The sequence below is a fragment of the Oncorhynchus mykiss genome, chromosome 30 (genome assembly GCF_013265735.2).
Source record: "Oncorhynchus mykiss isolate Arlee chromosome 30, USDA_OmykA_1.1, whole genome shotgun sequence".
NCBI classification, from domain to species: Eukaryota; Metazoa; Chordata; class Actinopteri; order Salmoniformes; family Salmonidae; genus Oncorhynchus; species Oncorhynchus mykiss.
The window spans coordinates 4846701-4869892 of NC_050570.1; the positions used below are offsets into that span (position 1 = coordinate 4846701).

At 42.2% G+C, this 23192-nt stretch overlaps 1 protein-coding gene across 1 annotated transcript; it reads left to right on the top strand.

The window, feature by feature from the left end:
* Positions 1-1455: 1455 nt before the first annotated feature.
* Positions 1456-22952, top strand: LOC110522695 (patatin-like phospholipase domain-containing protein 2). The gene is made up of 9 exons (XM_036969204.1): positions 1456-2109; positions 2414-2646; positions 5845-5910; positions 7957-8166; positions 8616-8676; positions 10447-10674; positions 12658-12790; positions 20804-20926; positions 21449-22952. Exons 1-9 carry the CDS (start codon positions 1923-1925, stop codon positions 21795-21797), a joined length of 1590 nt encoding a protein of 529 aa, XP_036825099.1. The 5' UTR covers positions 1456-1922; the 3' UTR covers positions 21798-22952.
* Positions 22953-23192: the final 240 nt, after the last annotated feature.

Consider the following 23192-nt stretch of genomic DNA (forward strand, 5'->3'; position numbering starts at 1 on the left):
CTATTTCTAGCTAAATGTCTATCTGTTTTTGAGTAATTGGGAAATAATGTGTGTGTGTGTGTGTGTGTGTGTGTGTGTGTGTGTGTGTGTGTGTGTGTGTGTGTGTGTGTGTGTGTGTGTGTGTGTGTGTGTGTGTGTGTGTGTGTGCGTGCGTGCGTGTGTGTGTGTGTGTGTGTTTGTGTATGTGCGTGTGTGCGTGTGTGTGTGTGTGTGTGCGTGTGTGTGGTCACAGGAGGGTAGTTTCACAATAGGATATCCTCTTAGTGCAAGATGTGCTAAGAGCCAATCCAGAAACAAATCCATGAAATGTTGTTATTCTCGTCAGGAATGTGTTCTGCGAAGAGTTTTTAAACCTAATGTTCTAAAATAATTCATTAGAGAATTGCAGAAAATTTTACTTGGTTTATGTGATAAATATTTCCAAGTTTTTTTTGTTTTTTTTTACAGTTGTTCAATGCACTATTGTTTTATAAAAATAGTAATATCTTTAGCTTTGTTCTTTCCATGGCATTAATAACACTACAGATGTGAAAAAAAACGATGTATATATACAGTAATGAAAAATGTATAGGCAAATGTACAGTTTTTTCATAGCACCTATACAGGTGTAGGATCTTAATTTGAGCCAGTTTGCTACAGCAGGAAAATAATCCTGCAGGAACAGGAAATCTGAATTATTACGTGGACATTTTTGTAGGGGTTGATAAAAAAAAAAATTGTAAGTGAAAATCAAGTTTTAAATGTTCTGCGTTGGAGGAAAATGATTCTGCAACGGGGTGATCACATTATTTGTTGTTTAGAAGATTATAGATCATTTAAACAAATGTAGACAAAAGCAAGCCCAAAATAAGTGGGATATTTGCTCGATAAACACACAGTCAGACTAGTTTTTCTGTTGGACAAAAATGGCTATAAAAAAAAAAACAATATTATTGCCAGTTGAGTCTTTAAACTATGTAAACACATTCCTTCTGATGTGGAATGTATCTATTTTCCCTAGAGGTCGTCGTTGACTTTGTTTTGTTATAAACAGACAGTTTATTGGAGAGAAATTAGATTCCTGTGTATAAAGTGAGTATAACTTAATATTGTCTAACTTAGAATAAAAGTATTATGTCGTTTGTTAAACAATTAAAATCAAGAGCAAGCTAAAAGAGAAAATGTGCTCCTATGTAAAAGAGGCCTTGATCTCAATGGGATTTCCCTGATGAAATAAAATATATATATATATATATTTGACAGATACGCGTTGCCAAAGCGGACACCGGCAAACCCCTCTCGGGAAACCAAAACATTCCGAATGACAGTTGGAAGAAGGTGACGAAGGATAGGTCACAGAGAACTCAGACACTGATAGGACGGCTGTTTCAGAGAGAGCGACTCTGATTGGACATTGGGCTGAAACGTCAAACCCACCGGAATACGCCCGCCTCCACCGTGTGTGTACAAATTCAACAGATGAACGAAAGTGAGATTTAAAAGGTTGGGACGAAGCTTTCAAAGACAGAGATGTTCAACCATTTCGTCTGGATAACGTTATTGTTTTTGGAGAAGAAAAAAAAAACGTTACTGTTTTCAACAAGCAACTGTCTTACAAATAGAAGAAACAAAGAAACAACTTTTAAAGAATATGAAATGGTGAAGATGTCCTCGAGAACTTGAAGACAAAATCAACTTGTTGACAGCCAGACAAGTGTGTAACTTGCTTGCTGATGTTAACAATGTGAATACAGATCGCTTTGCAATCTAATGGACCGCAAGGGACCCGTCCGTCACCAATAGCTGATATATTTCATACATTTTGGACCGTGAAATTACCAGTACTTTAGCTCGTTAGGTAGTTAACTAACTCGGCAGCTGTGAACTGTGAACAGAGCTTTCTGTCTGAGTTAATAAGAGAGGCATTATTTCCCTCAGTAGTTATGTTTCCGTTAGATTCGACGTGGAACATTTCCTTTGCAGGTTGCGGTTTCTTAGGCATCTATCATATCGGTGTAGCGAGTTGTCTGCAGGAACAGTGTCCGTTTCTAGTGCATAACGCCCGGCACATCTACGGGGCATCAGCTGGGGCGCTCACCGCCACTGCACTGGTCAGCGGAGCTTGTTTAGGTAGGCAGAGATAAACTTTCCTCTACTTATTGCATAGTAATGACACTGTCTGTGTGTGTGTGTGTCAGTTTCTTGTCTTTCATTGCTGTGTCTCTTGCCCGGCCTGTGCACTGTCTGTATATCGATTGTCTACTTTTACCCACCCCCGTTTTCCTTGACATTATCGTTGCGAAATGAGTACACACGATGTATTTTTTCCCCCCAATTGCCAGCAATAGCAATGCCCGATATAATGTTACCACATTATACTAATAGACCGTCTCTGACATGAACAATATTCTGTACCTTATTGTTTCCTCATCAGGTGAGGCAGGTGCCAACATCATTGATGTGGCCAAAGATGCCCGGAAGCGTTTCCTGGGTCCTATGCACCCGTCTTTCAACCTGGTCAAGATCATGCGTAACATGCTGTATAAAACGCTGCCACCCGATGCCCACCACCGTGCCACAGGGAGGCTGGGCATATCACTCACCAGGGTGACGGACGGAGAGAATGTCTTGGTGTCCCACTTTAACAGCAAGGAGGAACTGGTGCAGGTGAGCGTCTCCTACCTCAAACACTGACTTGCTGACAAAGCAAGGTTGAGGTCAATTTAATTTGAATTCTAGTCAATTCAGAAAGTAAACCAAATGACAATTCTCATTCAAAATGTGTCTAATTGAAGGGAATTGGAATTGGAATTTCAATGTACTTCCTGAATTGACTGTAATTTAAACGTGAATGTATTTTACCCCAACCCTGTGACAAAGTTTTTGACGTAGATAAAGAAATGAGAGGCCTGTCATGCCAAGTAATGTCCCCCCAGCCAACCAGCATAGCAACCAGCATAGCAACCAGCATAGCAACGGACGCTTTGGTTCATTACGGAATCCGGTCAGAATGTAGAAAATTCTAGCAACAGCCCTAGCAACATCCCTAGCAACAGCCCTAGCAACAGCCCTAGCTACGGAAGCCAGAACTCATTCAGGATCTCTCCGTACTTTCCTCCGCTCATCTTCCCCTCGACCCTGACGAGTCTCCCAGTCCCTGCCACTGAAGGTTCTCCCATCTCCACAGAGGAACTCTAGAGTTCTGTCAGAGTGACCATCGGGTTCTTGGTCACCTCCCTGACCAAGGCCCTTCTCCCCCGATTGCTCAGTTTGGCCGGGCAGCCAGCTCTAGGAAGAGTCTTGATGTTTCTAAACTTCTTCCATTTAAGAATGATGGAGGCCACTGTGTTCTTGAGGGACCTTCAATGATGCAGACATGTGTTGGTACCCTTCCCCAGATCTGTACCTCGACACAATCCTGTCTCGGAGCTCTAAGGACAATTCCTTCGACCTCATGGCTTGGTTTTTGCTCTGACATGCACTGTCAACTGTGGGACCTTATATAGATAGGTGTGTGCCTTTCCAAATCATGTCCAATCAATTAAATTTACCACAGGTGGACGCCAATCAAGTTGTAGAAACATCTCAAGGATGATCAATGGAAACAGGATGCAACCTGAGGTCAATGTTGAGTTTCATAGCGAAGGGTCTGAATACTAATGTTAATAAGGATTTTATTTATTATGTTTTTTATTTCTAATACATTTGCAAACATTACTTAAAACCTGTTTTCACTTTGTTATTATGGGGTATTCTGTGTAGACTGCTGAGGATTTGTATTTATTATTTATTTATTTATTTAATACACTTTAGAATAAGGCTGTAACGTAAAAAAATGTGGAAAAAGTGAAGGGGTCTGAATACGTTCTGAAAGCGCCGTATCTACATACACCTTTTTATTCACATTTTATTTTTATTCAACCTTTATTTAACTTGGCGAGTCAGTTGAGAACAAATTCTTATTTACAATGAGGGTCTACCCCACCCCCCCCCCCCGGGCCAAACCCGGACGACGCTGGGCCAATCGTGCGCCGCCCTATGGGACTCCTAATCACAGCCGGTTGTGTTACAGCCTGGAATCCGAACCAGGGTGTCTGTAGTGACGCCTCTAGCACTGAGATACAGAGCCTTAAACCACTGCGCCACTCGGGGCGCCCTCATCAATGATCTCATCTCATAACTATAAACCCAGACATTGACTTGCACAAATAGGATACTCCTGCTGACTCATTGGCTCGGGGCAGGTGAGTGTCACAAAATAGTGACTTGCTGACAAAGTAGGATATTTTATGAACGAAAACTGACAGTATTCATACCTACTAGTTACATACCGGTGGGACACATCCCATAAACTCAGACACTAACCTGAACAAACACTGATTGTGACGGTCTGACAGAGGACTGTACTCAGAGACTCAGATACATAAACTGGCTTAGATTGTGAGAGTCCGAGACACAAACAGTTACTTGGATCCAGACCTGTTGAGTTCATGTCAGAATGAGTGTGTTTTACGCAGTTATACACACACACACACACACACACACACACACACACACACACACACACACACACACACACACACACACACACATATTTGTGTTGTTGCAATGTTCTCTAACGATAATAATGTGTTGTGTGTCCTGTGGACTCATAATGATGTGTCCTGTGGACTCGTAATAATGTGTCCTGTGGACTCGTAATAATGTGTTGTGTGTCCTGTGGACTCGTAATAATGTGTTGTGTGTCCTGTGGACTCGTAATAATGTGTTGTGTGTCCTGTGGACTCGTAATAATGTGTTGTGTGTCCTGTGGACTCGTAATAATGTGTCCTGTGGACTCGTAATAATGTGTTGTGTGTCCTGTGGACTCGTAATAATGTGTTGTGTGTCCTGTGGACTCGTAATAATGTGTTGTGTGTCCTGTGGACTCGTAATAATGTGTTGTGTGTCCTGTGGACTCATAATAATGTGTTGTGTGTCCTGTGGACTCGTAATAATGTGTTGTGTGTCCTGTGGACTCGTAATAATGTGTTGTGTGTCCTGTGGACTCATAATGATGTGTCCTGTGGACTCATAATAATGTGTTGTGTGTCCTGTGGACTCGTAATGATGTGTCCTGTGGACTCGTAATAATGTGTTGTGTGTCCTGTGGACTCATAATGATGTGTCTTGTGGACTCATAATAATGTGTTGTGTGTCCTGTGGACTCGTAATAATGTGTTGTGTGTCCTGTGGACTCGTAATAATGTGTTGTGTGTCCTGTGGACTCATAATGATGTGTCCTGTGGACTCATAATAATGTGTTGTGTGTCCTGTGGACTCGTAATAATGTGTTGTGTGTCCTGTGGACTCGTAATAATGTGTTGTGTGTCCTGTGGACTCATAATGATGTGTCCTGTGGACTCATAATAATGTGTTGTGTGTCCTGTGGACTCGTAATAATGTGTTGTGTGTCCTGTGGACTCGTAATAATGTGTTGTGTGTCCTGTGGACTCATAATGATGTGTCCTGTGGACTCATAATAATGTGTTGTGTGTCCTGTGGACTCGTAATAATGTGTTGTGTGTCCTGTGGACTCGTAATAATGTGTTGTGTGTCCTGTGGACTCATAATGATGTGTCTTTTGGACTCATAATAATGTGTTGTGTGTCCTGTGGACTCGTAATAATGTGTTGTGTGTCCTGTGGACTCGTAATAATGTGTTGTGTGTCCTGTGGACTCATAATGATGTGTCCTGTGGACTCATAGTAATGTGTTGTGTGTCCTGTGGACTCGTAATAATGTGTTGTGTGTCCTGTGGACTCATAATAATTTGTTGTTGTGTCCTGTGGACTCATAATAATGTGTTGTGTGTTCTTTATCCAGGCGTGTGTCTGCAGTGCTTACATCCCTGTGTACTGTGGACTGATCCCCCCTACACTGCAGGGTGTGGTGAGTACACTACCTTCTTATCTTTCTCTGTGTGTGTGTGTGTGTGTGTGTGTGTGTGTGTGTGTGTGTGTGTGTGATTAGCCTACTGTACATTCAAAGAGGATATACTTACCACCATTTCAAAACAAACAGGTGGATCTTAATTTGATCACTCTTTTGTTGCTGAGAATTTGAAAACTGGTAGTGTATTCAAGGTTTAAAAAAGTTTTTAAAGTTTTTACATTTCAGACTTGATTTGCCCTATAGAAAAACGCATCAACCCCTACAAAGAATGCCCATTAGTTATAATCTACATACTAATTAACACTTCCTGTTGCTGCAGGATTATTTTCCTGCTGTAGCAAACTGGCTCAAATTTAGATCTTACATCTGTGCATACACTTTTCTGTTGCCAAACAAACCAAGTGTTTTGTGCATAAATTAGCTTTGAGAAAGCACAGCTGTTGTCATTAGCAACAATATCAGAACAGATGTGATTGTTTTCAGAAGTCATTGTTGACTCTCCATCTCTCTTCAACTCAGCCTATTCCCCTTTAATTCTGTTCCCTGGCTGTGGTTTCCTTGGATTGTTGTCATTGTCGTTGTCATTGTTCTTGGCTCTGTGTTCTCCTTTTCTACACCCCCACCCCTCTCCCCCTCTCTCTCTCTCTCTGTCTCTTTCTTTCTCTCTCTCTCTCTCTCTCTCTCTCTCTCTCTCTCTCTCTCTCTCTCTCTCCATCTCTCCCTCTCTCTCTCTCTGTCTGTCTCTGTCTCTCTCTCTCTCTCTCTCTCTCTCTCTCTCTCTCTCTCTCTCTCTATCCCCCTCTCTCTCGCTCGCTCTCTCTCTCTCTCTCCCTCTCTCTCTCTCTCTCTCTCTCTCTCTCTCTCTCGCTCTCTCTATCCCCCCCCCTCTCTCTCTCTCTCTCTCTGTCTCTGTCTCTCTCTCTCCCTCTCTCCCTTTCTCTCTCTGGGTGAGAGAGACAAGTAGCGTATAACAGGTTTATATGACAAGGTAAGTACCCATATGTATTGGAGTTCACATTAGTTCAGAATTAGACGTCATGAGTGGAAGATAGTATTGTCTCTGTTTGGTACAGGGCTTTTCTAGAACCGGACCATGTCTCTGTTTGGTACAGGGCTTTCCTAGGACTGGACCATGTCTCTGTTTGGTACAGGGCTTTTCTAGGACCGGACCATCTCACAGTTTGATACAGGGCTTTCCTAGGACCGGACCATGTCTCTGTTTGGTACAGGGCTTTCCTAGGACCGGACCATGTCTCTGTTTGGTACAGGGCTTTCCTAGGACCGGACCATCTCTCAGTTTGGTACAGGGCTTTCCTAGGACCGGACCATGTCTCTGTTTGGTACAGGGCTTTCCTAGGACCGGACCATGTCTCTGTTTGGTACAGGGCTTTCCTAGGACCGGACCATCTCTCAGTTTGGTACAGGGCTTTCCTAGGACCGGACCATGTCTCTGTTTGGTACAGGGCTTCTCTTGGACCGGACCATCTCTCAGTTTGGTACAGGGCTTTTCTTGGACCGGACAGGGCTTTTCTTTGTACAGGGCTTTTCTAGGATCTATTATTGAGACACGCCAACTCTCTCAAGGTTGTCCTCTCCTGTCCTCTGAATGTCTGGACACTGGACGAGACGTCACTATATAACACATCCCATGCCCCCCTGCCAGTTTTCACACTTCTACCCTACAGGGTATTTACTTAAAGCCAAGATGATGCTTGAGAACTTGCGCTAGTCTTTATACTGTGACGTTATAAAGCTTATAATATATTGTCTCACTGACTTAAAATCGTTGGTATTTAGTTATCTCTCTGTGTCTAACTCTCTCTCTCCCTCTCTCTCGCCTTCCCTCCCCCTCTTTCTCTCCCTCTCTTTCTCCTCTCTCTCTCTCTCTCTCTCTCTCTCTCTCTCTCTCTCTCTCTCTCTCTCTCTCTCTCTCTCTCTCTCTCTCTCTCTCTCCTCCCTCCCTCCCTCTCTCCCTATTCTCCTTCCCTCCTCTCTCTCTCCTTCCCTCCCACTCTTTCCCCTCCCTCCCTCCTCCCCCTCCAGCGTTACGTGGACGGTGGTATCAGTGATAATCTGCCTCAGTATGAGCTGAAGAACACCATCACTGTGTCTCCGTTCTCTGGAGAGAGTGACATCTGCCCTAGAGACCGATCCACCAACATGCATGAACTACGATTCACCAACACCTCCATCCAGTTTACACTCACCAACCTCTACAGAGTGTCCAAAGCTCTGTTTCCCCCTGAGCCACAGGTACACACACACACACGCACACACACACACACTCACCAACCTCTACAGAGTGTCCAAAGCTCTGTTTCCCCCTGAGCCACAGGTACACACACACGCACGCACACGCGTGTGGGAAGATATCTAAACTGTCTTTGGGAAGATATCTAAACTGTCTGTGGGAAGATATCTAAACTGTCTGTGGGAAGATATCTAAACTGTCTGTGGGAAGATATCTAATGTGTCTGTGGGAAGATATCTACACTGTCTGTGGGAAGATATCTAAACTGTCTGTGGGAAGATATCTAATGTGTCTGTGGGAAGATATCTAAACTGTCTGTGGGAAGATATCTAAACTGTCTGTGGGAAGATATCTAACTGTCTGTGGGAAGATATCTAATGTGTCTGTGGGAAGATATCTACACTGTCTGTGGGAAGATATCTAATGTGTCTGTTTATCTGTGTTTTTTCAGGTTATGAAGGCCATGTGTAAACAGGGGTACAAAGATGCTCTTCACTTTCTGAAGAAGAACGGTAAGAGACCTTTATATTAGCTCTATTATTATATACTAGATCAGGCTTGGTATAGAGTAGTTCTATTATTATATACTAGATCACGCTTTGTATAGAGTAGCTCTATTATTATATACTAGATCACACTTGGTATAGAGTAGCTCTATTATTATATACTAGATCAGGCTTGGTATAGAGTAGCTCTATTATTATATACTAGATCACACTTGGTATAGAGTAGTTATATTATTATATACTAGATCACACTTGGTATAGAGTAGCTCTATTATTATATACTAGATCAGGCTTGGTATAGAGTAGCTCTATTATTATATACTAGATCAGGCTTGGTATAGAGTAGCTCTATTATTATATACTAGATCACGCTTGGTATAGAGTAGTTCTATTATTATATACTAGATCACGCTTGGTATAGAGTAGCTCTATTATTATATACTAGATCAGGCTTGGTATAGAGTAGCTCTATTATTATATACTAGATCACGCTTGGTATAGAGTAGCTCTATTATTATATACTAGATCAGGCTTGGTATAGAGTAGCTCTATTATTATATACTAGATCACACTTGGTATAGAGTAGCTCTATTATTATATACTAGATCACACTTGGTATAGAGTAGTTATATTATTATATACTAGATCACACTTGGTATAGAGTAGCTCTATTATTATATACTAGATCAGGCTTGGTATAGAGTAGCTCTATTATTATATACTAGATCACACTTGGTATAGAGTAGCTCTATTATTATATACTAGATCACGCTTGGTATAGAGTAGCTCTATTATTATATACTAGATCACACTTGGTATAGGGTAGCTCTATTATTATATACTAGATCAGGCTTGATATAGAGTAGTTATATAACTCTATACTAGATCAGGCTTGGTATAGAGTAGCTCTATTATTATATACTAGATCACACTTGGTATAGAGTAGCTCTATTATTATATACTAGATCACGCTTGGTATAGAGTAGCTCTATTATTATATACTAGATCACACTTGGTATAGAGTAGTTATATTATTATATACTAGATCAGGCTTGGTATAGAGTAGTTAAATTATTATATACTAGATCAGGCTTGATATAGAGTAGTTATATAACTCTATACTAGATCAGGCTTGGTATAGAGTAGTTATATTATTATATACTAGATCAGGCTTGGTATAGAGTAGTTCTATTATTATATACTAGATCAGGCTTGGTATAGAGTAGTTATATAACTATACTAGATCAGGCTTGGTATAGATATGACTATACTAGATCAGGCTTGGTATAGAGTAGTTATATGACTATACTAGATCAGGCTTGGTATAGATATGACTATACTAGATCAGGCTTGGTATAGAGTAGTTATATGACTATACTAGAGCAGGCTTGGTATAGAGTAGTTATATGACTATACTAGATCAGGCTTGGTATAGAGTAGTTATATGACTATACTAGATCAGTCTTGGCATAGAGTAGTTATATGACTATACTAGATCAGGCTTGGTATAGATATGACTATACTAGATCAGGCTTGGTATAGAGTTATTGACTATATTAGATCAGGCTTGGTATAGATATGACTATACTAGATCAGGCTTGGTATAGATATGACTATACTAGATCAGGCTTGGTATAGAGTAGTTATATGACTATACTAGATCAGGCTTGGTATAGAGTAGTTATATGACTATACTAGATCAGGCTTGGTATAGAGTAGCTCTATTATTACGTGTGCGTGCGTGTGTTTTCTTGACTCTGTTTGTTTATGTTTCAGGACTGTTGAATCCCCGAGGACCCCACAGACCTCTAATAGCCGACGGTGAGGAAGATGACGTCATCGAGGATGATGATGATGATGACGATGACGATGAAGAACACGAGGAGCGGCTGGTACAGAACGAGATCAGACCCATTGAGAAAGAGTCCGTGGTGGCCCCCTCCGAGTCCAAATCCAACATCGAGGATCATATCTTCGAGCACCTGCCACCCAGACTACACAAAGGTAGGATGCACCAAAATAATACATCAGATTCATAATACATTGTATTTAAACGCCTTTCAATAAAGAACAAGGACAGTGTACAAGCTATAAAGAGAGGAAAACAGAAAAATTGATCAAAAAACACAAACACAGCTACATTTTAGTGATGTATTGTTGTCAGGGGAGATGGCAACTCCTCAGCACAAGGCCTTTCTCTAGACCAGTCTCCAGAGCAAGTCTCAGAAAAGCCCTAGACTACTGAAGAATATCCAACCAACCAGAGACTGGTGTAGAGAAGAAGCTGGCCAGATCAGATCTCCTGCTCTTGTTTCTACTATAGTTGTAGCTCTAGGATAGGGGATCCACTGTGTTACCCTGGCCTTGCTAGGTTAGGGGATCCACTGTCTAACCCTGGCATTGCTAGGTTAGGGGATCCACTGTGTTACCCTGGCCTTGCTAGGTTAGGGGATCCACTGTCTAACCCTGGCATTGCTAGGTTAGGGGATCCACTGGGTAACCTGGCCGTGCTAGGTTAGGGGATCCACTGTGTTACCCTGGCCTTGCTAGGTTAGGGGATCCACTGTCTAACCCTGGCATTGCTAGGTTAGGGGATCCACTGTGTTACCCTGGCCTTGCTAGGTTAGGGGATCCACTGGGTAACCTGGCCGTGCTAGGTTAGGGGATCCACTGTCTAACCCTGGCCTTGCTAGGTTAGGGGATCCACTGTGTAACCCTGGCCTTGCTAGGTTAGGGGATCCACTGGGTAACCTGGCCGTGCTAGGTTAGGGGATCCACTATGTAACCCTGGCCTTGCTAGGTTAGGGGATCCACTGGGTAACCTGGCCTTGCTAGGTTAGGGGATCCACTGTGTTACCCTGGCCTTGCTAGGTTAGGGGATCCACTGTGTTACCCTGGCCTTGCTAGGTTAGGGGATCCACTGTGTTACCCTGGCCTTGCTAGGTTAGGGGATCCACTGTGTTACCCTGGCCTTGCTAGGTTAGGGGATCCACTGTGTTACCCTGGCCTTGCTAGGTTAGGGGATCCACTGTGTTACCCTGGCCTTGCTAGGTTAGGGGATCCACTGTGTTACCCTGGCCTTGCTAGGTTAGGGGATCCACTGTGTAACCCTGGCCTTGCTAGGTTAGGGGATCCACTGTGTTACCCTGGCCTTGCTAGGTTAGGGGATCCACTGGGTAACCTGGCCTTGCTAGGTTAGGGGATCCACTGGGTAACCTGGCCGTGCTAGGTTAGGGGATCCACTGGGTAACCTGGCCTTGCTAGGTTAGCGGATCCACTGGGTAACCTGGCCTTGCTAGGTTAGGGGATCCACTGGGTAACCTGGCCTTGCTAGGTTAGGGGATCCACTGGGTAACCTGGCCGTGCTAGGATAGGGGATCCACTGGGTAACCTGGCCTTGCTAGGTTAGCGGATCCACTGGGTAACCTGGCCTTGCTAGGTTAGGGGATCCACTGGGTAACCTGGCCGTGCTAGGTTAGGGGATCCACTGGGTAACCTGGCCGTGCTAGGTTAGGGGATCCACTGGGTAACCTGGCCTTGCTAGGTTAGGGGATCCACTGGGTAACCTGGCCTTGCTAGGTTAGGGGATCCACTGGGTAACCTGGCCTTGCTAGGTTAGGGGATCCACTGGGTAACCTGGCCTTGCTTCAACTATTGTCTGCCATGGGAAATGTGAGTGAGTCAGCCACCCAGCAAGTCAGCCAGCCAGCCAGCCAGCCAGTCAGCCAGCCAGCCAGCCAGTCAGTCAGCCAGTCTGGAGTGAGTTGTTCTCTCTGTCTGTATGTGTTGTGGTATATTGTGTCTATATGACTGTAGTGAGTTGTTCTCTCTCCTCTCTGTCTCCCTCTGTATGTGTTGTCGTGTATTGTAGTCTACTATGACTGTAGTAAGTTGTTCTCTCTTCTCTCTGTCTCCCTCTGTATGTGTTGTCGTGTATTGTAGTCTACCATGACTGTAGAAAGTTGTTCTCTCTGTCTCTCTCTATAGCTCTGGTGGAAGCCTGCAAGGAGAGATACAGTCTGGGCCAGTCGCTAAGCAACCTGCTGCCAGTCAGGATGGCGACGGCTATGATGCTTCCATACACCTTTCCCCTGGAGTCTGCTCTGTCTATGACTGTTAGGTAAGACTAGACCCTATACCCTGGAGTCTGCTCTGTCTATGACTGTTAGGTAGGACTAGACCCTATACCCTCCCCTGGAGTCTGCTCTGTCTATGACTGTTAGGTAAGACTAGACCCTATACCCTGGAGTCTGCTCTGTCTATGACTGTTAGGTAGGACTAGACCCTATACCCTCCCCTGGAGTCTGCTCTGTCTATGACTGTTAGGTAAGACTAGACCCTACACCCTCCCCTGGAGTCTGCTCTGTCTATGACTGTTAGGTAGGACTAGACCCTATACCCTCCCCTGGAGTCTGATCTGTCTATGACTGTTAGGTAAGACTAGACCGTATACCCTCCCCTGGAGTCTGCTCTGTCTATGACTGTTAGGTAAGACTAGACCCTACACCCTTCCCTGGAGTCTGCTCTGTCTATGACTGTTAGGTAGGACTAAACCCTATACCCTCCCCTAGAGTCTGCTCTGTCTATGACTGTTAGGTAAGACTAGACCCTATACCCTCCCCTGGAGTCTGTTCTGTCTATGACTGTTAGGTAGGACTAGACCCTATACCCTCCCCTGGAGTCTGCTCTGTCTATGACTGTTAGGTAGGACTAGACCCTATACCCTCCCCTGGAGTCTGCTCTGTCTATGACTGTTAGGTAAGACTAGACCCTATACCCTCCCCTGCAGTCTGCTCTGTCTATGACTGTTAGGTAAGACTATACCCTATACCCTCCCCTGGAGTCTGCTCTGTCTATGACTGTTAGGTAAGACTAGACCCTATACCCTGGAGTCTGCTCTGTCTATGACTGTTAGGTAAGACTAGACCATATACCCTCCCCTGGAGTCTGCTCTGTCTATGACTGTTAGGTAGGACTAGACCCTATACCCTCCCCTGGAGTCTGCTCTGTCTATGACTGTTAGGTAGGACTAGACCCTATACCCTGGAGTCTGCTCTGTCTATGACTGTTAGGTAGGACTAGACCCTATACCCTCCCCTGGAGTCTGCTCTGTCTATGACTGTTAGGTAAGACTAGACCCTATACCCTCCCCTGGAGTCTGCTCTGTCTATGACTGTTAGGTAAGACTAGACCCTATACCCTCCCCTGGAGTCTGCTCTGTCTATGACTGTTAGGTAAGACTAGACCCTATACCCTCCCCTGGAGTCTGCTCTGTCTATGACTGTTAGGTATGACTAGACCCTATACCCTCCCCTGGAGTCTGCTCTGTCTATGACTGTTAGGTAAGACTAGACCCTATACCCTCCCCTGGAGTCTGCTCTGTCTATGACTGTTAGGTAAGACTAGACCCTACACCCTCCCCTGGAGTCTGCTCTGTCTATGACTGTTAGGTAAGACTAGACTCTACACCCTCCCCTGGAGTCTGCTCTGTCTATGACTGTTAGGTAAGACTAGACTCTACACCCTCCCCTGGAGTCTGCTCTGTCTATGACTGTTAGGTAAGACTAGACCCTATACCCTCCCCTGGAGTCTGCTCTGTCTATGACTGTTAGGTAAGACTAGACCCTATACCCTGGAGTCTGCTCTGTCTATGACTGTTAGGTAGGACTAGACCCTATACCCTCCCCTGGAGTCTGCTCTGTCTATGACTGTTAGGTAGGACTAGACCCTATACCCTCCCCTGGAGTCTGCTCTGTCTATGACTGTTAGGTAAGACTAGACCCTATACCCTCCCCTGGAGTCTGCTCTGTCTATGACTGTTAGGTAAGACTAGACCCTATACCCTGGAGTCTGCTCTGTCTATGACTGTTAGGTAGGACTAGACCCTATACCCTCCCCTGGAGTCTGCTCTGTCTATGACTGTTAGGTAAGACTAGACCCTATACCCTGGAGTCTGCTCTGTCTATGACTGTTAGGTAGGACTAGACCCTATACCCTCCCCTGGAGTCTGCTCTGTCTATGACTGTTAGGTAAGACTAGACCCTATACCCTCCCCTGGAGTCTGCTCTTTCTATGACTGTTAGGTAAGACTAGACCCTATACCCTCCCCTGGAGTCTGCTCTGTCTATGACTGTTAGGTAAGACTAGACTCTACACCCTCCCCTGGAGTCTGCTCTGTCTATGACTGTTAGGTAAGACTAGACTCTACACCCTCCCCTGGAGTCTGCTCTGTCTATGACTGTTAGGTAAGACTAGACTCTATACCCTCCCCTGGAGTCTGCTCTGTCTATGACTGTTAGGTAAGACTAGACCCTATACCCTCCCCTGGAGTCTGCTCTGTCTATGACTGTTAGGTAAGACTAGACTCTACACCCTCCCCTGGAGTCTGCTCTGTCTATGACTGTTAGGTAAGACTAGACCCTACACCCTTCCCTGGAGTCTGCTCTGTCTATGACTGTTAGGTAAGACTAGACTCTACACCCTCCCCTGGAGTCTGCTCTGTCTATGACTGTTAGGTAAGACTAGACTCTACACCCTCCCCTGGAGTCTGCTCTGTCTATGACTGTTAGGTAAGACTAGACCCTATACCCTCCCCTGGAGTCTGCTCTGTCTATGACTGTTAGGTAAGACTAGACCCTATACCCTCCCCTGGAGTCTGCTCTTTCTATGACTGTTAGGTAAGACTAGACCCTATACCCTCCCCTGGAGTCTGCTCTGTCTATGACTGTTAGGTAAGACTAGACCCTATACCCTGGAGTCTGCTCTGTCTATGACTGTTAGGTAAGACTAGAGTGACTATATTATTATATATGACTAATGGCCTGTCTCTTCTGTTAGAGTGACTATATTATTATATATGACTAATGGCCTGTCTCTTCAGTCAGACTGTTAGAGTGACTATATTTTTATATATGACTAATGGCCTGTCTCTTCTGTTAGAGTGACTATATTATTATATATGACTAATGGCCTGTCTCTCCTGTTAGAGTGACTATATTATTATATATGACTAATGGCCTGTCTCTTCTGTTAGACTGTTAGAGTGACTATATTATTATATATGACTAATGGCCTGTCTCTCCTGTCAGACTGTTAGAGTGACTATATTATTATATATGACTAATGGCCTGTCTCTTCTGTTAGAGTGACTATATTATTTGATATGACTAATGGCCTGTCTCTCCTGTTAGAGTGACTATATTATTATATATGACTAATTGCCTGTCTCTCCTGTCAGACTGTTAGAGTGACTATATTATTATATATGACTAATGGCCTGTCTCTTCTGTTAGAGTGACTATATTATTTGATATGACTAATGGCCTGTCTCTTCTGTTAGAGTGACTATATTATTATATATGACTAATGGCCTGTCTCTTCTGTTAGAGTGACTATATTATTATATATGACTAATGGCCTGTCTCTTCTGTTGGAGTGACTATATTATTATATATGACTAATGGCCTGTCTCTCCTGTCAGACTGTTAGAGTGACTATATTATTATATATGACTAATGGCCTGTCTCTTCTGTTAGAGTGACTATATTATTATATATGACTAATGGGCTGTCTCTTCAGTCAGACTGTTAGAGTGACTATATTATTATATATGACTAATGGCCTGTCTCTCCTGTTAGAGTGACTATATTATTATATATGACTAATGGCCTGTCTCTCCTGTCTCTTCTGTTAGAGTGACTATAGTATTATATATGACTAATGGCCTGTCTCTCCTGTTAGAGTGACTATATTATTATATATGACTAATGGCCTGTCTCTTCTGTTAGAGTGACTATATTATTATATATGACTAATGGCCTGTCTCTCCTGTCTCTTCTGTTAGAGTGACTATAGTATTATATATGACTAATGGCCTGTCTCTTCTGTTAGAGTGACTATATTATTATATATGACTAATGGCCTGTCTCTTCTGTTAGAGTGACTATATTATTATATATGACTAATGGCCTGTCTCTTCCGTTAGAGTGACTATATTATTATATATGACTAATGGCCTGTCTCTTCTGTTAGAGTGACTATATTATTATATATGACTAATGGCCTGTCTCTTCTGTTAGAGTGACTATATTATTATATATGACTAATGGTCTGTCTCTTCTGTTAGAGTGACTATATTATTATATATGACTAATGGCCTGTCTCTTCTGTTCGAGTGACTATATTATTATATATGACTAATGGCCTGTCTCTTCTGTTAGAGTGACTATATTATTATATATGACTAATGGCCTGTCTCTTCCGTTAGAGTGACTATATTATCATATATGACTAATGGCCTGTCTCTCCTGTTAGAGTGACTATATTATTATATATGACTAATGGCCTGTCTCTTCTGTTAGAGTGACTATATTATTATATATGACTAATGGCCTGTCTCTTCTGTTCGAGTGACTATATTATTATATATGACTAATGGCCTGTCTCTCCTGTTAGAGTGACTATATTATTATATATGACTAATGGCCTGTCTCTTCTGTTAGAGTGACTATATTATTATATATGACTAATGGCCTGTCTCTTCAGTCAGACTGTTAGAGTGACTATATTATTATATATGACTAATGGCCTGTCTCTTCTGTTAGAGTGACTATATTATTATACATGACTAATGGCCTGTCTCTTCTGTTAGAGTGACTATATTATTATATATGACTAATGGCCTGTCTCTTCTGTTAGAGTGACTATATTATTATATATGACTAATGGCCTGTCTCTTCAGTCAGACTGTTAGAGTGACTATATTATTATATATGACTAATGGCCTGTCTCTTCTGTTAGAGTGACTATATTATTATACATGACTAATGGCCTGTCTCTTCTGTTGGAGTGACTATATTATTATATATGACTAATGGCCGTCTCTTCTGTCAGACTGTTAGAGTGACTATATTATTATATATGACTAATGGCCTGTCTCTTCTGTTAGAGTGACTATATTATTATATATGACTAATGGGCTGTCTCTTCAGTCAGACTGTTAGAGTGACTATATTATTATATATGACTAATGGCCTGTCTCTCCTGTTAGAGTGACTATATTATTATATATGACTAATGGCCTGTCTCTCCTGTCTCTTCTGTTAGAGTGACTATAGTATTATATATGACTAATGGCCTGTCTCTCCTGTTAGAGTGACTATATTATTATATATGACTAATGGCCTGTCTCTTCTGTTAGAGTGACTATATTATTATATATGACTAATGGCCTGTCTCTCCTGTCTCTTCTGTTAGAGTGACTATAGTATTATATATGACTAATGGCCTGTCTCTTCTGTTAGAGTGACTATATTATTATATATGACTAATGGCCTGTCTCTTCTGTTAGAGTGACTATATTATTATATATGACTAATGGCCTGTCTCTTCCGTTAGAGTGACTATATTATTATATATGACTAATGGCCTGTCTCTTCTGTTAGAGTGACTATATTATTATATATGACTAATGGCCTGTCTCTTCTGTTAGAGTGACTATATTATTATATATAACTAATGGCCTGTCTCTTCTGTTAGAGTGACTATATTATTATATATGACTAATGGTCTGTCTCTTCTGTTAGAGTGACTATATTATTATATATGACTAATGGCCTGTCTCTTCTGTTCGAGTGACTATATTATTATATATGACTAATGGCCTGTCTCTTCTGTTAGAGTGACTATATTATTATATATGACTAATGGCCTGTCTCTTCCGTTAGAGTGACTATATTATCATATATGACTAATGGCCTGTCTCTCCTGTTAGAGTGACTATATTATTATATATGACTAATGGCCTGTCTCTTCTGTTAGAGTGACTATATTATTATATATGACTAATGGCCTGTCTCTTCTGTTCGAGTGACTATATTATTATATATGACTAATGGCCTGTCTCTCCTGTTAGAGTGACTATATTATTATATATGACTAATGGCCTGTCTCTTCTGTTAGAGTGACTATATTATTATATATGACTAATGGCCTGTCTCTTCAGTCAGACTGTTAGAGTGACTATATTATTATATATGACTAATGGCCTGTCTCTTCTGTTAGAGTGACTATATTATTATACATGACTAATGGCCTGTCTCTTCTGTTAGAGTGACTATATTATTATATATGACTAATGGCCTGTCTCTTCTGTTAGAGTGACTATATTATTATATATGACTAATGGCCTGTCTCTTCTGTTAGAGTGACTATATTATTATACATGACTAATGGCCTGTCTCTTCTGTTAGAGTGACTATATTATTATATATGACTAATGGCCTGTCTCTCCTGTTAGAGTGACTATATTATTATATATGACTAATGGCCTGTCTCTTCTGTTAGAGTGACTATATTATTATATATGACTAATGGCCTGTCTCTTCAGTCAGACTGTTAGAGTGACTATATTATTATATATGACTAATGGCCTGTCTCTTCTGTTAGAGTGACTATATTATTATACATGACTAATGGCCTGTCTCTTCTGTTGGAGTGACTATATTATTATATATGACTAATGGCCTGTCTCTTCTGTCAGACTGTTAGAGTGACTATATTATTATATATGACTAATGGCCTGTCTCTTCTGTTAGAGTGACTATATTATTATATATGACTAATGGCATGTCTCTTCTGTCTCTTCAGTTAGAGTGACTATATTATTATATATGACTAATGGCCTGTCTCTTCAGTCAGACTGTTAGAGTGACTATATTATTATATATGACTAATGGCCTGTCTCTTCTGTTAGAGTGACTATATTATTATACATGACTAATGGCCTGTCTCTTCTGTTAGAGTGACTATATTATTATATATGACTAATGGCCTGTCTCTTCTGTTAGAGTGACTATATTATTATATATGACTAATGGCCTGTCTCTTCAGTCAGACTGTTAGAGTGACTATATTATTATATATGACTAATGGCCTGTCTCTTCCGTTAGAGTGACTATATTATTATATATGACTAATGGCCTGTCTCTTCTGTTAGAGTGACTATATTATTATATATGACTAATGGCCTGTCTCTTCTGTTAGAGTGACTATATTATTATATATGACTAATGGCCTGTCTCTTCTGTTAGACTGTTAGAGTGACTATATTATTATATATAACTAATGGCCTGTCTCTCCTGTCAGACTGTTAGAGTGACTATATTATTATATATGACTAATGGCCTGTCTCTTCTGTTAGAGTGACTATATTATTATACATGACTAATGGCCTGTCTCTCCTGTCAGACTGTTAGAGTGACTATATTATTATATATGACTAATGGCCTGTCTCTCCTGTTAGAGTGACTATATTATTATATATGACTAATGGCCTGTCTCTCCTGTTAGAGTGACTATATTATTATATATGACTAATGGCCTGTCTCTTCTGTTAGAGTGACTATATTATTATATATGACTAATGGCCTGTCTCTTCTGTTAGAGTGACTATATTATTATTAATGACTAATGGCCTGTCTCTCCTGTCAGACTGTTAGAGTGACTATATTATTATATATGACTAATGGCCTGTCTCTTCTGTTAGAGTGACTATATTATTATATATGACTAATGGCCTGTCTCTTCTGTCAGACTGTTAGAGTGACTATATTATTATATATGACTAATGGCCTGTCTCTTCTGTTAGAGTGACTATATTATTATATATGACTAATGGCCTGTCTCTTCTGTTAGAGTGACTATATTATTATATATGACTAATGGCCTGTCTCTTCTGTTAGAGTGACTATATTATTATATATGACTAATGGCCTGTCTCTCCTGTCTCTTCAGTTAGAGTGACTATAGTATTATATATGACTAATGGCCTGTCTCTTCTGTTAGAGTGACTATATTATTATATATGACTAATGGCCTGTCTCTTCTGTTAGAGTGACTATATTATTATATATGACTAATGGCCTGTCTCTTCTGTTAGAGTGACTATATTATTATATATGACTAATGGCCTGTCTCTCCTGTTAGAGTGACTATATTATTATATATGACTAATGGCCTGTCTCTTCTGTTAGAGTGACTATATTATTATATATGACTAATGGCCTGTCTCTTCTGCCAGACTGTTAGAGTGACTATATTATTATATATGACTAATGGCTGTCTCTTCTGCCAGACTGTTAGAGTGGCTGCCTGATGTTCATGAGGATGTGGGTTGGATCAGGGAGCAGGTCGTTAAGGTGTTGCAGTGTGCTGTGAGCCGGGCCACCAAGACTGTCTCCAACCACGTCTCTGCAAAGTAAGTAGGGATACAGACACACAAACAAACAGAGAGAAACAGACAGACAGACAGACAGACAGACAGACAGACAGAAACAGACACACAAACAAACAGACAGAAACAGACACACAGACAGACAGACAGACAGACAGACAGACAGACAGACAGACAGACAGACAGACAGACAGACAGACAGACAGAAAGAAAGAAAGAAAGAAAGAAAGAAAGAAAGAAAGAAAGAAAGAAAGAAAGAAACAGACAGACAGACAGACAGACAGACAGACAGACACACAGATACAGACACATAGACAGACAGAAACAGACAGAGACAGGGACAGATAGACAAACATTCTCACTTACTGTTTGTAAAAATAAAAAAAAAGATCAAATTTGTATTGATTTTTCACACAAAAAAACAACCAGAACTCTTTCTTCAGCATCGTCTGAGATGAATGTCTTTCTCTACTGGTGGTTCTCCCACATTCTCACTTCAAGTCCTCATTTCTCATTATTTCTCATCTAATGACTGTCTCTCTTCAGCTGTTACTACCAGTTGGAGCTGCGTCACTGCCAGTCCCTGCCTGCCCAACTCAACCCTGCCAGACTGCTCCCTAGCTGGGCGAGTGGAGGCAGCTCCTCTGTCCTGGATGTTATCAGTCGTCTGGACCAGTACCAGAGGCAGCTGCTGCCGGGCTCCTTCTGTGTCAACCTGGACCTCCACGGCGCCTTATACACCAGGGGGACCCCAGGCCCAGGAAGATGCCCCGAAGCTGGGGAAGGAAGTCCAGGACCAGCCCTGGCCCCTATAGACCCAGAGGACGTCGAGGGGATGGGGCTGATGATGAGGAGGCTCAATGAAAACCACAACTCTACTCCAGCCTCACTCTAACATTATAATGTATCCCTAAAGAAAAGGACGAGGGTGGACTGTGAATTAGGGCGTGTCCAGAGGGTAAATGAGGGCGTGCCCAGAGGGTAAATTAGTGCGTGTCCAGAGTGTAAATGAGGGCGTGTCCAGAGGGTAAATTAGGGCGTGTCCAGAGGGTAAATGAGGGCGTGTCCCGAGGGTAAATGGGGGCGTGTCCAGAGTGTAAATGAGGGCGTGTCCAGAGGGTAAATTAGGGCGCGTCCAGAGGGTAAATTAGGGCGTGTCCAGAGGGTACATGAGAGCGTGTCCAGAGGGTACACTGAGCCAAACCCACGTTCAGTACACCGAACCAAACCCACGTTCAGTACACTGAGCCAAACCCACGTTCAGTACACCGAGCCAAACCCACATTCAGTACCCCGAGCCAAACCCACGTTCAGTACACCGAGCCAAACCCACATTCAGTACACCGAGCCAAACCCACATTCAGTACACCGAGCCAAACCCACATTCAGTACACCGAGCCAAACCCACGTTCAGTACACCGAGCCAAACCCACGTTCAGTACACCGAGCCAAACCCACGTTCAGTACCCCGAGCCAAACCCGCGTTCAGTACCCCGAGTGCATATATTTAATTGTACGTGACCCCAGTGGGAACCAAAGCCACGATGACACTGGCGTCGCTGACACCACACGGTTACTATTATTATCAGTATTATCTTAAAACTACATTGTTGGTCAGAAGGACATTTTCACTGTGAGGTTCTACACCTGTTGTCTTCAAGCACATGTGACAAATACAATTTGGTTTGATTTGTCGACTGAGCCACACTGGATCTCTAGGAGCTGTTGGTAGCTATTAGGGCCCTAGTGGAATGTCTATTAGGATCGCAGACTGTCGACGCCTAGGAACCTACAGGGACCTTCGACAACATGTCACCGATCTGCAGAATCTCGTCTGCAGAACACAGCACCTTAGAATGACATGTAACTTCTTTTCATTGAGTTGTTATCCGTCCTCAGACTCTGATCACAAGTCCGTCAGCTCGTCGTTACACAGTGCCTCACAGTGCTTTGACATTCAGTACCAGTCAAAAGTTTAGACACAACTACTCATTCCAGGGTTTTTCTTTATTTGTTTTACTATTGTCTACATTGTAGAAAAATAGTGAAGACATCATAACTATGAAATAACACATGGAATCATGTAGTGACCAAAAAGGTGTTAAACAAATCAAAATATATTTTAGATTTTAGATTCTTCAAAGTAGCCAAACTTTGCCTCTATGACAGCTTTGCACACTCTTGGCATTCTCTCAACCAGCTTCATGCGGCACCTGGAATGCATTTCAATTAACAGGTGTCTTTTTATTCATACCTTAAAATGACTCCCTTTTTTGTTCTAGTGTTCGTT